General features: G+C 34.5%; 1 protein-coding gene across 3 annotated transcripts in view; it reads left to right on the top strand.

Annotated features, from left to right (window-relative positions):
• Positions 1-13928, top strand: part of PIBF1 (progesterone immunomodulatory binding factor 1) — a 272823-nt gene that overhangs the window by 77844 nt on the left and 181051 nt on the right. For all 3 annotated transcript variants that reach the window (XM_053563838.1, XM_053563840.1, XM_053563839.1), the window contains one exon: positions 327-425. In XM_053563838.1, coding sequence (XP_053419813.1) covers positions 327-425 — 99 coding nt within the window. The remainder of the gene's footprint in view (positions 1-326; positions 426-13928) is intronic.

The raw sequence follows: 13928 nt of genomic DNA, 5'->3' as shown, positions 1-13928 counted from the left end.
CTATAATATACCTTTCACTTAAAGTATTTCATTAACATTTCAAAACCTTGGTTTTCTTGTGGATAATATAAGTGAAATATGTATATCCTTTCTCACTGGATCAAGATAAGGATTAAGCAAGTTGCTGTTATGTACAGACTGTTTAGTCCTTGCTTTGACCCATGTGGAGAGAAGTGGTGGAAAAAGGTAGCATGACATTTATCGATAGACCATGTTTGCACCTAGAGTGCTGTGTGCAGCTAGAGGTGTGTATGATGTATATAACGTCTTTAAAAGGTAAATAAGTTATGCATTTAAAATAACTGAAAAGCATGTTTAAATTTTAGAAATCTCCGAGAGGCAAGGGATAATGCTCTAGCTGAAAAGGACCGAGCAGTGATGGCTGAAAAGGATGCTTTAGAAAAACATGATCAGCTCCTAGACAGGTAAGTATCCTAAAAATATAATAGAAATGGTAGAGCTCTTTTCTTTTTTTCCTGTTACTTTCTCTTTTAGAAAATATATTTTCAATGGAAGCATAATTTTCGTATCAATAGAAGTAGAGTTTATGTGCATTATTTTTGTAATATGTAATCATTGTATATGTGGAAAACAGTAGAGAACAGTTCAGCCGCTCCAGAGAGTTTCCCTATGCCCCTTTCAGGCTCCTGCTCCTCAAGAGGCAGCTCCTTTCTGATTGCTGTCACCATGGTTTAGTTCTGCTCTTCTTGGACATCCTCTTTTGTGTCTCGCTTGTTTCACTGCACTTTGTTGTATCAGTTGTTCATTCCTTATTATTGCCAAGTATGAATATTCCACAGTTTTATTATATTCACCTGTCAGTGGACATTTTTGATTATTGCCAGTTTGTAGCTATCAGTAAAGCTGATATCAACATTTTATATTAGTTTTTTTCTAAGTATATGTTTTTCTCTTGAGTAAATACCTGGGAGTGAAATTGCTTTAAAATCGGTCAGACTTCACTCCAAAGTAGTTGTACCCTTGTATTCCCCAGTTCATTTTTTGAAAATCTGGATGTTCTAATATATGTGTTGGAGAGATGATAAGAGAGAGAATGATTTATCTTCAACTTATCCATAGGAAAGGATATTTACTTTTAATAGCCTTGTTAAAAGGGAAATAAATGATAACCATTAAGGTAAAAATGTAACACTCTACATTTTCAGTAGTTTGACTATATGCAGAGTAAACAGAGTGGCTACCTTACTTTTATTAACTTTTTATTTTGAAATAATTTCAAACAGAAAAGTTGCTAAAATGATACAGAAAGTTTCTGTGTACCTCTCATATACTAACAAACTTTTGGAATTAAGCTCAATGGGTCTTTTAATTGCTAAGTGAAGACCTGCATATTAATTTGTGATTCAAGCAATAACATAAAACTAAAATTTGAGGTAATTCTTTATATAAGTAATTTATTGTTAAAATCTTTTAGGATGGCTTGAGTTCTTACGCTTCTGAATTCATGTCAACTTTATAAACTTGGTCCATGGTAGAATTTTAATAAATGTGATTTTGAAGAAGTCATTCCTATAATGTAGAAGTATGTCTCATTCTAAAGATCATGTTATAAAATCAGTTTATAAATCAGCTATTTATTAGAGTTCTATTAATATCATTTATTTTTTATCTTTTGTTATATGCAACCCTTCCATTTACAAATCTATGTGGGTGTCCACTAAAAATTTATTTGATTTTTTTGTTGATGTTAACTTTGTGTATTTCAATGGATGAGCATATTTAGAAATATCTCTAGAATAAGATTTATGGGCAAACAGGTTTTAGAGAAAATAGACAGTTTTATCTAGTAAAACAGAAATTATATTCAGACAAAATTTCCTAACTCACTAGCTTTTGTATGTTTTTGTGAAGTTGGAGAGATTAAATCTGATCATAAAATTGTCCAATTTATAATAAGCACTGTAATATCCTATACTCTACACCTAAATCCTTCCTGTCATACTTGTCCATATATTAGCAGCTGGTATTTATCCTTAAGGCTATGGAATACTTTAGTATCTAAAAGTATCTTCTAAATCCTTGAGGAATCAATTATTTAATGTTTATAAAGCACTTAGAATAGTGCCTTGGTCATGGTAAATAGCATAGAAGTGTTTGCTGTGATTACTATTATTGTAGAACAATTTGTTCAGTATAGTTCTCTTGTGAAACTTTACTAAGTGAATTTTGTTCTTTTCAAAAAGTTAATGATGTCTTTCCAATGCATTTTCCACTAGAATAGCGGATAAACTGGAACATTTATTTCCAAACTGCCAGATGAGGGAAGAGTTTGTTTAATCTTAATTCCTTGAGGTGATAATGAAACCTTGCTTATTCAGAGCCTAATTTTCAGCTGATATTTATGACAGTTTTAAAATCAAGACTTGGAAAAAAGAGAGAAGTTGTAGACATACTAGAAATAACTGTTGAGCAGCAGATATTAATGCTTATGACTTTTTTTTTTATTAAATCATAGCTGTGTACATTAATGTGATCATGGGGCACCATACAATGCTTATGACTTTAAAGGACATTACATAATCAAAGATTTGCAAACAAATGAATGGGAATAACATCTGGGAACCTAAAACTAAAAATAAGCTTGGGCTTTAACAAAATGCTTAAAACAGCTAAAGGTACCTATCTGGTTTTTGAAGTATAATATCAATAAGGGGAAAATCCTCCTGCTTAGGGTTGTAATGTTGGTAGATGACATCAAAAATTAGGAATGACCATCTGGGGTGGCTCATGCCTTTAATCCTAGCCCTTTAGGAGGAGGCTAAGCCCAGCAGTTTGAAGTTGTATGATGACACCACTGGCTTCTAGCCAGACAACAGAGTAGGACCCCTTTGCAAATAAAATAAAACAAAGCACCTTTTGGGGGCGGGACAGTTATAAAAGGGACTTTACCTAACAAATGTAGTCAATGTAACCTGGTTCTTCAATGAATCCCCAACAATTAAAAAAGAGACAGAGAAGATTGACTATAAAGTAATATTAATGTTAAAATAATAATAATTTTTAAAAAGCAACAACAAAGTAGGATTCTAGCTAGATGTCTCTTCATTTCATTTAGAAATTTGTCAGTCGGGCGGCGCCTGTGGCTTAGTCGGTAGGGCGCCGGCCCCATATACTGAGGGTGGCGGGTTCAAACCCAGCCCCCACCAAACTGCAACCAAAAAATAGCCAGGCGTTGTGGCGGGCGCCTGTAGTCCCAGCTACTCGGGAGGCTGAGGCAAGAGAATCGCTTAAGCCCAGGAGTTGGAGGTTGCTGTGAGCTGTGTGAGGCCACAGCACTCTACCGAGGGCCATAAAGTGAGACTCTGTCTCTACAAAAAAAAAAAAAAGAAAGAAAGAAATTTGTCAGTCTAGGAAATTAATGTAATTCATTTCAAAAATTTCAACTGATTTTTAGTGAAACTTGACAATGTGACTCTAAAATTTTTTTTAGAATTACTGTGGCTATTTTTGTGCCATTACTCCTCTATATGAATATATATATATATTATGTCTTTTCTTCTTCCAAAGTTCAATTTGGGGTTGGTGTAGTTAGATAACTAATTTTATTGTATTTTTTTCCATGAAAATATCAGTTTCCTTACGGTAAACTATGCTTTTAATTAATATCCAAATAAAAATACCAGCGAGTTTTTTTCTTTTTGAACCACACAAGTAAGTTTTATGGTTCATATGGAAACATTAGATAAGTAGTTTCTGAATAAGAATAATAAATTATGTTAGGTCACTGGGATAGCCCTCTAGGGAAAATAGAAAGATGGTTTCATACCTCACTATTACGACATGATAAATTTCAAATAGATCAGGGATTTAATTTTAAAACCAAGCCAGGCATGGTGGCTCATACCCAGCACTTTAGGAGGCCAAGATGGGAGGATTGTTTGAGGCCAGAAATTTGATACCAGCCTGAGCAACATAGCAAGAGCTTGTCTCTATTAAAAAAAAAAATTTGAAAAATTAGGGCATGTGGCAGTATATGCCTGTAGTCTCAGATACTCAAGAGATTGAAACAGGAGGATCGCTTGAGCCCAGTAGTTTGAGGTTTCAGTAAGCTATGATGACTCCACTACACTCTAGCCCTGGCAACAGAGCAAGACCCTGTCTCAAAAAAAAAAAAAAAAAAAGTAAAACCATCGAAGCACTGAGAAGCCATAGGAGAATGTTTTCATAGTCTTAGATTGCAAAACACTTTTGAAACTCAGAAGTTATAAATGTAAGAATTAATGAACTTGACTGTTTACAGATGGAAAATGTTGTTGTGGCATTAATACTATAAGTTACGTCAAAAGACAAATACAATCTGGGAAAAATATTTGTAGTTAGTCATGTGATCAGTATTCTTTTCCACAAATCAATAAGAAGGGAAGACTATATTCAGATTATAATGATGCCAATTTTCCAATCAAAATTCAAAGACTGATAGTGTACTTTGCATGGATGTGTGTGTGTGAGAGAGAGAGAGAGATGTGTATGTAGAGGAGTCATTTGTGCATAAATTAAGAACAAAATAATATGTATATTTTATGTTTGTATTTGCTATGTGTATTTATTAACACTTAACTGCTTCTGAAGGAGGAAATTGGATGGTTAGAAGACAGATACAGATTTTTTATAATTTATTCTTTTGTACTCCATAAACCTTGAAACCTGTGAATGTGTTCTTTATTATTTTAAGGTTTTTAATTACATTTAAACAAAGAGTAATTATTAAAGTACTTATACATGCATTCCAAGTCTTAATTACAGAGAAACCTAAGAAATTACATCCCTTAAAACTCCTATTGGACAGTGGGAGTGAATAAAGAAAGTGAACAGATAGTATCTTGTTTTCATAAAGGGGAAGAAGGTGTTAGATTCTTACAAGTAAATGTATTAAAGAACAAGTTAGTAGATCTGTTACACATCATATTTTCATAATTTATATGATAAAATCTTTTGTAAACTTTAAGCGAATTATTTGACTTTCATAAACCTTAATATTTTTTATTATCGGCCATGATGATTCCAATCCTTCAGAGTTGTTTTGATTGGGGCTTATATATAACATATTTTGAATATATTGCATAGATGGTATTCAATAAGTAGCCATGAGGCCGGAATCTGTGGCTCATGCCTACAGTCCTAACACATTGGGAGGCTGAGGAGGAAGAATCACTTGGGGCCTGGAGTTCAAGATGAGCCTGAACAGCATAGCAAGACCCTATCTTGCCAAACTTTTTTTAAAAATTAGCTAGGTATGATGGTGCATTCCTATAGTCCCAGCCACTTTGGAGCTTGAGCCAGGAGGATTGCTTGAGCCCAGGAGTTCAAGTCTGCCAGTGAGCTATGATCATGCTACTGCCCTACACCCTGGACAACAGAACAAGACACCATCTATAAAATTTAAAAAAAAAATTTTTTTTTTAAACCCAGCTGTGCTAGTAGTGATTTTTAAGATTGCTATTGGAAAAAGCACCTATCACCCAGAATTAGCATGGATTCTCCAAGAATAAATCAAAGAAAACTGCATTTCCATCTTTCTCTCTTTTTTTTTTGCAGTTTTTGGCTGGGGCCGGGTTTGAACCCGCTACCTCTGGTATATGGAGTACAGGTGCTGCCCTGCATTTCCATCTTTTTTTTTTTTTTTTTTTTTTTTGAGACAGAGCCTCAAGCTGTTGCCCTGGGTAGAGTGCCATGGCATCACAGCTTACAGCAACCTCCAACTCCTGGGCTCAAGCGAGTCTCCTGTCTCTGCCTCCCAAGTAGCTGGGACTACAGGTGCTCGCCACAACGCCTGGCTATTTTTTTGTTGTTGTTGCAGCCATCATTGTTGTTTGGAGGGCCCAGGCTGGATTCAAACCCACCAGCTCAGGTATATGTGGCTGGCGCCTTAGCTGCTTGAGCCACAGGTGCTGAGCCTGCATTTCCATCTTTAATAGATATTGTATAGGAGTAAAACAGGTTGAAGTTAGGGTGAAAATGATTTGGTAATACTTTCCATGACATTCTTCTAAATAAGATAGGGAAAATATGGGCACAAATCAAGGTTAGGTAAATGGATCAGTAAATGTCAAAGAGCTTTATCCAAGTGCTTTTAGAGAATCGTTAATAGTCAAGAGGTAGATATAGGATGGCCATCTGTGATACCCTATAGTACAGTTTTTCTACATTTTTCTAAGTGATTTCAGTAAGAATGAAAACCACATTTTAACAAATTTGATATAATAGAAGAATAACAAATAAATTGATGATCTAATAGATCTTTTCTGGCAGAATTAATGAGCTTTATGAATTTTCATAGGAATAAATCTAAGATCATACATTGGGTCCAGAAAAACATATAATGGTATTTTGGGCTTGGAGGTAAAATGTAAAAATGACTTGGAAGGTTTCAATATAGAAATATTATCCTATAGTAATCGGAGTTACATTCATTGTAGAATATGGTCAGTAATTACGTGACCTGTAGAAGTATGTAAGATCTGGGCACCCAACCTTTAAACTAGAAGGTCTTCAGTGGTAAATGACCAAAACTATAAAGACTTTTAGTGCTAGATTATAGTTGTCTACAAATATTTGAAGGATTCACATATGAAAGAGCTTGTTTTCCAACTTGGCAAGACCTAAAGTTAGTACATGTAAAACTGAGACCTCTGGCTGACCATTACAAGAAAGAGTAAACATTAAAATAGGACTTTTCAGAATGTCTTAGCATTTAATACCTTCTCCATTAATAGAGGTATTCAGGCATAAGCTGACCTAGCATTCATAAGGAATGTACTGACAAGGACTGATAGATCAAGTGGGTAGCTTAATGAGTTTGAAGTATCTTTTAATCCTGACATCTATGACAGTGGTCTAAAAGAGTTGATACACTGATCAAGTTACCATGTAAAACAAATGGTGAATCCAAACTAACTTTGAAGGTATTTTTAAAAGATTTATGCAGTGTACATTTCTTATTTTTTTAAAAACAAAATCCTAGTAGTTAAGACTGTTATTTAAAAAGGACACAGTGTGTGTAAGTATACATATGTTTTTGTATATATATTAAATACGTATATAAAAGTATATATAAATACACTGAAGTTTCTTTGAGTGTAGATTGCCTATATGTTTACACTCATATTTTGAGACTATCATGTATATTTTTTGTATATACTGAAACCTAAGGAAAAATATTCTCATTTTATTTTTCAGAGGTAGAGTTTTTAATATGCAAATAATGTGATTCTGGACTCCTGTTTATCAAAATCATCAAAAAATTAAAAAATGTGTTTCAATATTTACATCAAATATGATTTCCCTGAATCATGCTTAAATCTCTGATGTCCCTATACACAATTTTCTAGTCAAGTATAATTCATCTCATCTTTTTTATTTATGTTGAAGTTTTCCTTTGTTTCATGTCTTATTTTATGATTAAACAACCTATGTTCCTATAAAGAGAAATGTAAGAAAGCAATGTGCCATTTTTAAACATAAATGAAAATGGCTTTTACTCAAAAGACTAATCTACAAAGAAAGGACTTTCCTCAGGCACATGAAAGACACATGTATGTGGCAATTTAAGCTCAGCAGTTTATTTATTTTATTTTTTTCTATTTATTTTTATTAACCATAGCTGTGTACATTAGTATGATCGTGGGGCACCATACACTTGGTTCATAGATCGTTTGACACATTTTCATCACATTAGTTAACATAGCTTTTGTAGCATTTTCTTAGTTATTGTGAATCCTAGTAAATGTGGAATGTAAAGGTCTTGGTAAAATAACTAAGCTCAGCAGTTTAATAATAAGTAATGATTTAACAATAAGTTGTTCATGATCAACTTGCATGATCTGTTGCTTTGAATGCCTGCATGCATTCTGAGGTTTCTTTTTGCCAAAAAAGAGGAAATTTTAAAATTCAATCAGCGTGAGTAGTAGAGTAAGTTGAATACACTGTTACATCTGTGGGACACTATATGAAAAGCCTATATTTGAATCTAAGTTGTAAGCTTACAATTCAAAAGTAATTTTAATAGTAATATTTTTAGTTATGGTTTGTTTTTAAAAATATATTCTGTATTTTGAAACAATTTTCAATCTATAAATGTTTTTACATGAATACTGCTTAAACTTGCATTTTTAATCCCCAGAACTTCTCTGGTAATGGTAGAATTTTAGTCCTCATTTTTTTGCTAGTAGACCAAAATAAAAGGAGATCAGGTGAGTGGAGTAAGTGATTTTTAGGTCATACTGAGCCGGTTTAAAGCTTGGTATAGAAACCCGTTGTCCTAAATTTTCATTCAGTGCTTTATCCCCAAAAGTAGAACAGTTTCAACAGTGCCTTTTTCATATTTCTGTGACTTCTAGCTTTGCAGGACTGTATTTTAATCTGTTGCTATCTTCCTCAATAGGCAAGGAGATGTTTGTGTCATTCACAAGATAAAGTTAATGGAATGAGGATTTTGAGATGAAATAAACACTGTAGAGTCACATTCAAAGTTTGTTTTGCTTTAAAAAAAAGCTATGGTAATTTTATCTATATTATTCCTAGTTTTCATTTTTTTATGTTTGTTTGTTTGTTTATGACACAGCCTCACTCTATCACCCTTGGTAGAGTGCTATGGCGTCACAGCAACCTCAAACCTGTGGGCTGAAGCGATTCTCTTGCCTCAGCTTCCCAAGTAGCTGGGATTACAGGTGCCCAACACAACACATGACTATTTTTAGAGAGAGGGTCTTGCTCTTGCTCAGGCTGATCTCAGATTGTCTGAGCTCACTCAGACATCTACCTGCCTCGGCCTCTCAGAGTGCTAGGATTATAGGCATGAGCTACCCTCCTGGCCTTTTTCATTGTTATATTAGATAATGTACACCATAATTTTTTTGAATGCAGAAATTTCTAATTCTCAATCCTATATTGCTACCTTTTTATGAAGTAAATAATATACATTTATACTTTCAAATGAAATTTTTTAACATCTGAATTTTTTTGGCTTAATAATTTGTAAAATGATCTCATTAATGGGTCATTTTAATGAGTTACTCAGTTTATAAAATTATCTTTGTTACTTGATTTCTCTTATTCCTGACAATCTTCTGTTTTCCCATATGTTTGCTTTATTTCTATTGAAATAGTCTAGCCCCATGTTTTTCTAAAGTTTTCTCTTGGCTTCGAAGCTGCTGCTTCATTTGGTGTATATTCATTTGGACAGATTTATATCTTAAGCTGGATTCATTACTTCTAAATTACCTCAAGCGGTTCTGTTCCTTTTCCAGTAAAAGCTTTAGGAATACTAGTAATATAGTGGACATGGAAGCCTTAAGAAATGTAATACTGAGATGAAAAATATCTGTTCTTTTTAAGTTTGGACAGAAAGCTCCAGAAGGAGCTATTAAGAAACTCCTGTATGCAGTGTATCAATTTTATTTTTATACCAGCTCTTATCTATCTTCTATTTTTGCTTGTCTCACCAGTAACAATGACTCAGGTTATCTTTAACCATTCATGGATAATTTTATTGCATAGAATTAGGTATAAGTAGGTACTATTTCTAGGCTTGCCACCTGTAGCACAGTGGCTAGGGTACCAGGCACATACACCGGAGCTGGCAGGTTCGATCCCAGCCCAGGCCTGCCAAACAATAACAACTACGACCAAAAAAAAGAAAAAAAAATAGCCGGGCGTTGTGGCAGGCGCCTATAGTCCCAGCTGCTTGTGAGCCTGAGGCAGGAGAATTGCTTAAGCCCAAGAGTTTGAGGTTGCTGTGAACTGTGATGCCACAGCACTCTACCAAGGGCGACATAATGACACTCGGTCTCAAAAAAAAAAAAAAAAGGTAGGTACTGTTTCTAAAGTGATATGCCTCTTCTTCCTCATCTCAAAAGAACATAGCTTGACTTTTTTATAAGACAAGTCAGAATGCACAAAAGAACAATTTTATATTGTTTTTTTTTTCTATTGTCTTTTTTCTTATAGAAGGACTCAGGGGTTCTGTGTCAGAAAATATTTATTTTATTGGGACAATTAATGATAGATAGCAGTGTTGTTAAGCTGAAATTCTTGGACCAGAATATCTTTATGCAGAAATAAACTATAATTATCACCATCTTTGGATGTACAGATAAAATGATTAATAATGATATTCCCATACCTACTGATACAAACTTTTTCTGTCCTTAATCCTGAATAACTGAATGGCCATCACTCACAGAGGTTGAATTTTAAATAGAGAGAAAGTCTTTCTATGTTGCCCAGGCTGGTCAACAGTGGGTCTCAAGCAGTCCTCCTACCTCAACTTCCTAAAGTGCTGAGATTACGGGTGTGAGCCAATTTATGAAATCAAGGCTGTGCCCCAAAGTTCTTAGTCTATGATTTTTACTTCCTTTTTAAAATAATTGTGTGCAAAAGCTGTACAAATGGTACAAAGAGCTCCTTATGTTTCTTTCATCCATTTCACTTCATTGTAACATAATGCTACATTTGTCTAGCCTTCTTACACTCTCCTCCCTTTCCTGACACACATACAATTATATTTTTCTGAAAGTTTAAGAATAGCTTAAATGTACTATGTACCTTACCCCTTCCCAGTATATATCTTAAGACTAGGAATATTTTCGTATATAAATGCATTATACTTTTGAAATTTAAGATAACATTGATAGCAGTACTTTCATCCATTTTTGACAGTTGTTTCAATAATGTCCCTTTATAATGAATTTTTCTTTTTTTTTTTTTTTTCTGGTACAGGATCCAGTAAAGAATCATGCCTTGCTGCCTGTCTAGTCACCTTTAATCTGGTAGAGTTCTTTACTTTTTTCTATTTGGTTTTCATGACTTTTGGTCCTTTTCCTTTTAATCTTATCTATGTTTTCCTTCTAGAATCTCATCTTCTACTCCAGCTGTTACTGTAGGAAATAACCAACAATGTTTTAAAACCCAAACCATGCCTTTGTTTGTGTCTTGTAAACTTAGATTTCTAATCGCATGACTGGCATTTTATCTGGATGTTTTTCTGGAATTTTAACCTCATTATTTTTCTGAAGCGAACTCAATATCCTCCCATGTTCACCTCTCCCAAAACAAAAATTTGCTTCAACAGACTTCACTTCTGTAAATTGTACCACAATTTTTAAGCCATTTCTATTTGAATCTCCAGAATAATAGTCTTTTCTTCCTTCTCCTGTGTAATCATTTGTCAAATTTCATACATTCTACCCTACAATATGTCTAAAAATCTTCTTCACTCCTGTTGCCATCATCCTGGATCAGCTTCTCATTTCCTTATGTAATTGTCATGTAATTGTCTACAATAACTTCTTAATTGGTTGGCTCCATCTCTCCCCACTCAGTTACTCCTCTTGCCCAGACTGGTTCTTCTTCTCATAGTTTTTCATTCTAACATCATCACTTGCCCAGGCACTTGACAATTTACAACTACTTTTTCCTACTTACTCCTCTTCCCATTTATTCAACCAACAAGTAATCTATTGGTGCCTGCCATGTCTCAGATGTTATGTTAAGTTCTTAAGTTAATGTTATATGTTAGTGAATAAACTGGAGATTGTCTGTGCTGAGAGTCTATTGAGGGAGACCAAAAATAAAGTTAAATATATAATTACTGTATTATAGTTATATATTTTGATGATGGCTATGAACTATGTTGTGTAAGGAAGAATAATGGCTGGGGCAGGGTATGCTGTGATAGGGCAGTCAGGAAAGGCCTCTCTGGCACTTAAGCTAAGCCTATGTCATGTTGACTCTGATTTCTCAGTAGTTGTTCCCTCTTCTTACTCTCAGGAGCTACTGCTTCAGTCAAGCCTTTACTTTCTCTAGCCTGAACTCTCATAATAGTCTGTGAATTCTCTCCCTGCTTCCAGGTCAGTCCTCTCTATTTTCTTCACTCCTCTTTTGCGCATATCCTTCAACAGAATGGTACAGACTGCACAGCTTAGCATTTAAGGCCATACTCTGGGCCTGTCTTTCCAGACTCAGGTCTTTCTTTTTTATTTCCCCCATATATTCCACAAAGATTGATCTCTCACAGTCCTGCACGTGTGTAGCACTCTCTCTTCACTTTTGTATGTGTATTGTTTTGCTGAGAATGACCTTTCTCTTCCCTTGCTCACATATTCTGCCTTTTATGTGTTAGGTGAATGCTTATTCTTTTATTAAGACTGAACTCAATAACTGTGTCTTCCATGAAACCTAAACCTCCCTCCAGAATATTTAAGGGTCTTCTCTATCTTTTCTGCTGTTATAATTGTGAGTTTATGTGTCACCTATGGCTCAGTGGGTAGGGCGCCGGCCAGATGCACCAGTGCTGGTGGGTTTTAGCCCCAGCTACTTGGGAGGCTAAAGCAAGAGAATCACTTGAGCCCAAGAGTTTGAGGTTGCTGTGAGCTATGTGTGGTAGCTGTGTGTGGTAGCACTCTACCGAGGGTGACATAGTGAGACTGTGTCTCAAAAAGAAAAAAAATTGTGAGTTTATTTGTTCATTTGTTCTTTGAAGTCAGAAACTTCCATTCCCCATTTCTGCTTCTCTAGTAAGACCTTTATTCAGTGTCTTCATATAAGTAATTCTTAACAAATATTTGTCAATTTTAATTTTCTGTTTTGACTTTTACAGTCTTTCATTCCATTGTAAAGGCAGATTGAACACAAAAAGAGTGCCCAGCACTCTTTCTCACTCCACTACCTCAGTGGTTCCCAAATCTGGATGACTTTAGTCATACAGAGTTTCCATTGATTGTTTTAGAAAATGTGTTCATTTGCCTCCTCCCACTCCTTGCACAGAAGGCCCAGGAATTTGTACTTCTTCCAAAGCTTCCCCAAATGATCCAGTTATATCCTTTCTTCAAATATGCCTTTGAGAAGCGCTGTACTACAATAGCCTCTGAAAACACTTTGTAAACTGTTAACTAATGCTAGTTAGTTTTATCTGTCACCGTGTCCTTCTTGGTACCTTACAAATAGTTTAAAAGACAAGTAAGCATCTTCTCCAAGGCAGATGTCTTAGAACCCTAAGATTGGAAAGAACTTTAGGAAGTGACCACAAGAAAAATATTCCATATCTTATCTTATCAGGACAAGTGCCAGAAGTCCGAAAACTAGCAGATGTCTGTATTCTCTGAAATATTGAAGGATTCCAAACATTATATACCAGTAAACTTGAATATAGCCCACCATGAACATTCTAAAACAGAGAGAGATTAAGAAAAGGAAATGATGAAAACCAGCATCTACCATTAGTTAACTATTAAGTTTTGACAAAGTGCTTTTTACTTCTCTTTTTTTTTAAGAGGTATTTACTAGAATCTCTAGAGAATGCCAATTATAAAAAAATCCCAATTTCAGCAAAACATTTTATCAAGATTAAAAATACCTTTGTAGACACATGGAAAATGTGTGTGAAGTAAATAACATTACAGCTAAGTGATGAATTTAAAGTGTGTTAAATATCAATAGCCAAAGGACATTGATTAGTCAATCAATTTAGAGGGATATTACTAATTATACGTTGTTAGGCTTTTTACTTGATTTTTAATTAGTCATTGGTTAAATCCAACAGGTTAAACCTAGACTTGTAAGTGAATCCAGTGCATAATAAGGGTAGTTCTTTCCAAATTTCACACTTTAAAAAATACCCTTATTCAGTTATAAATTCAATAAACTACCTTGTACCTGTTGCATACTTCATTTGAGATTCCCATTCCCAGCCATGAGCCATGCACAGAGGCTAGTAAGGTTTTGTACAAAATCATAGGCTAGTAAAGACTGACATGTGGTTTGAATTGGAATTTGTCTTTAAGTGAACACTGAAATGCTATGTTAAGTTGATGTAGGACTTCTAAAAATGAACATTATTTTCGTTTGATGCCTCTGATATTTTTTTAAAATGAAGATTTTATAAGAGCATTTTTATGATATACTCCATGCTC

The sequence above is a fragment of the Nycticebus coucang genome, chromosome 15, assembly GCF_027406575.1.
Source record: "Nycticebus coucang isolate mNycCou1 chromosome 15, mNycCou1.pri, whole genome shotgun sequence".
NCBI classification, from domain to species: Eukaryota; Metazoa; Chordata; class Mammalia; order Primates; family Lorisidae; genus Nycticebus; species Nycticebus coucang.
The sequence above is the reverse complement of the archived record's forward strand: the minus strand, read 5'-3'. Positions and strand labels throughout refer to the sequence as shown.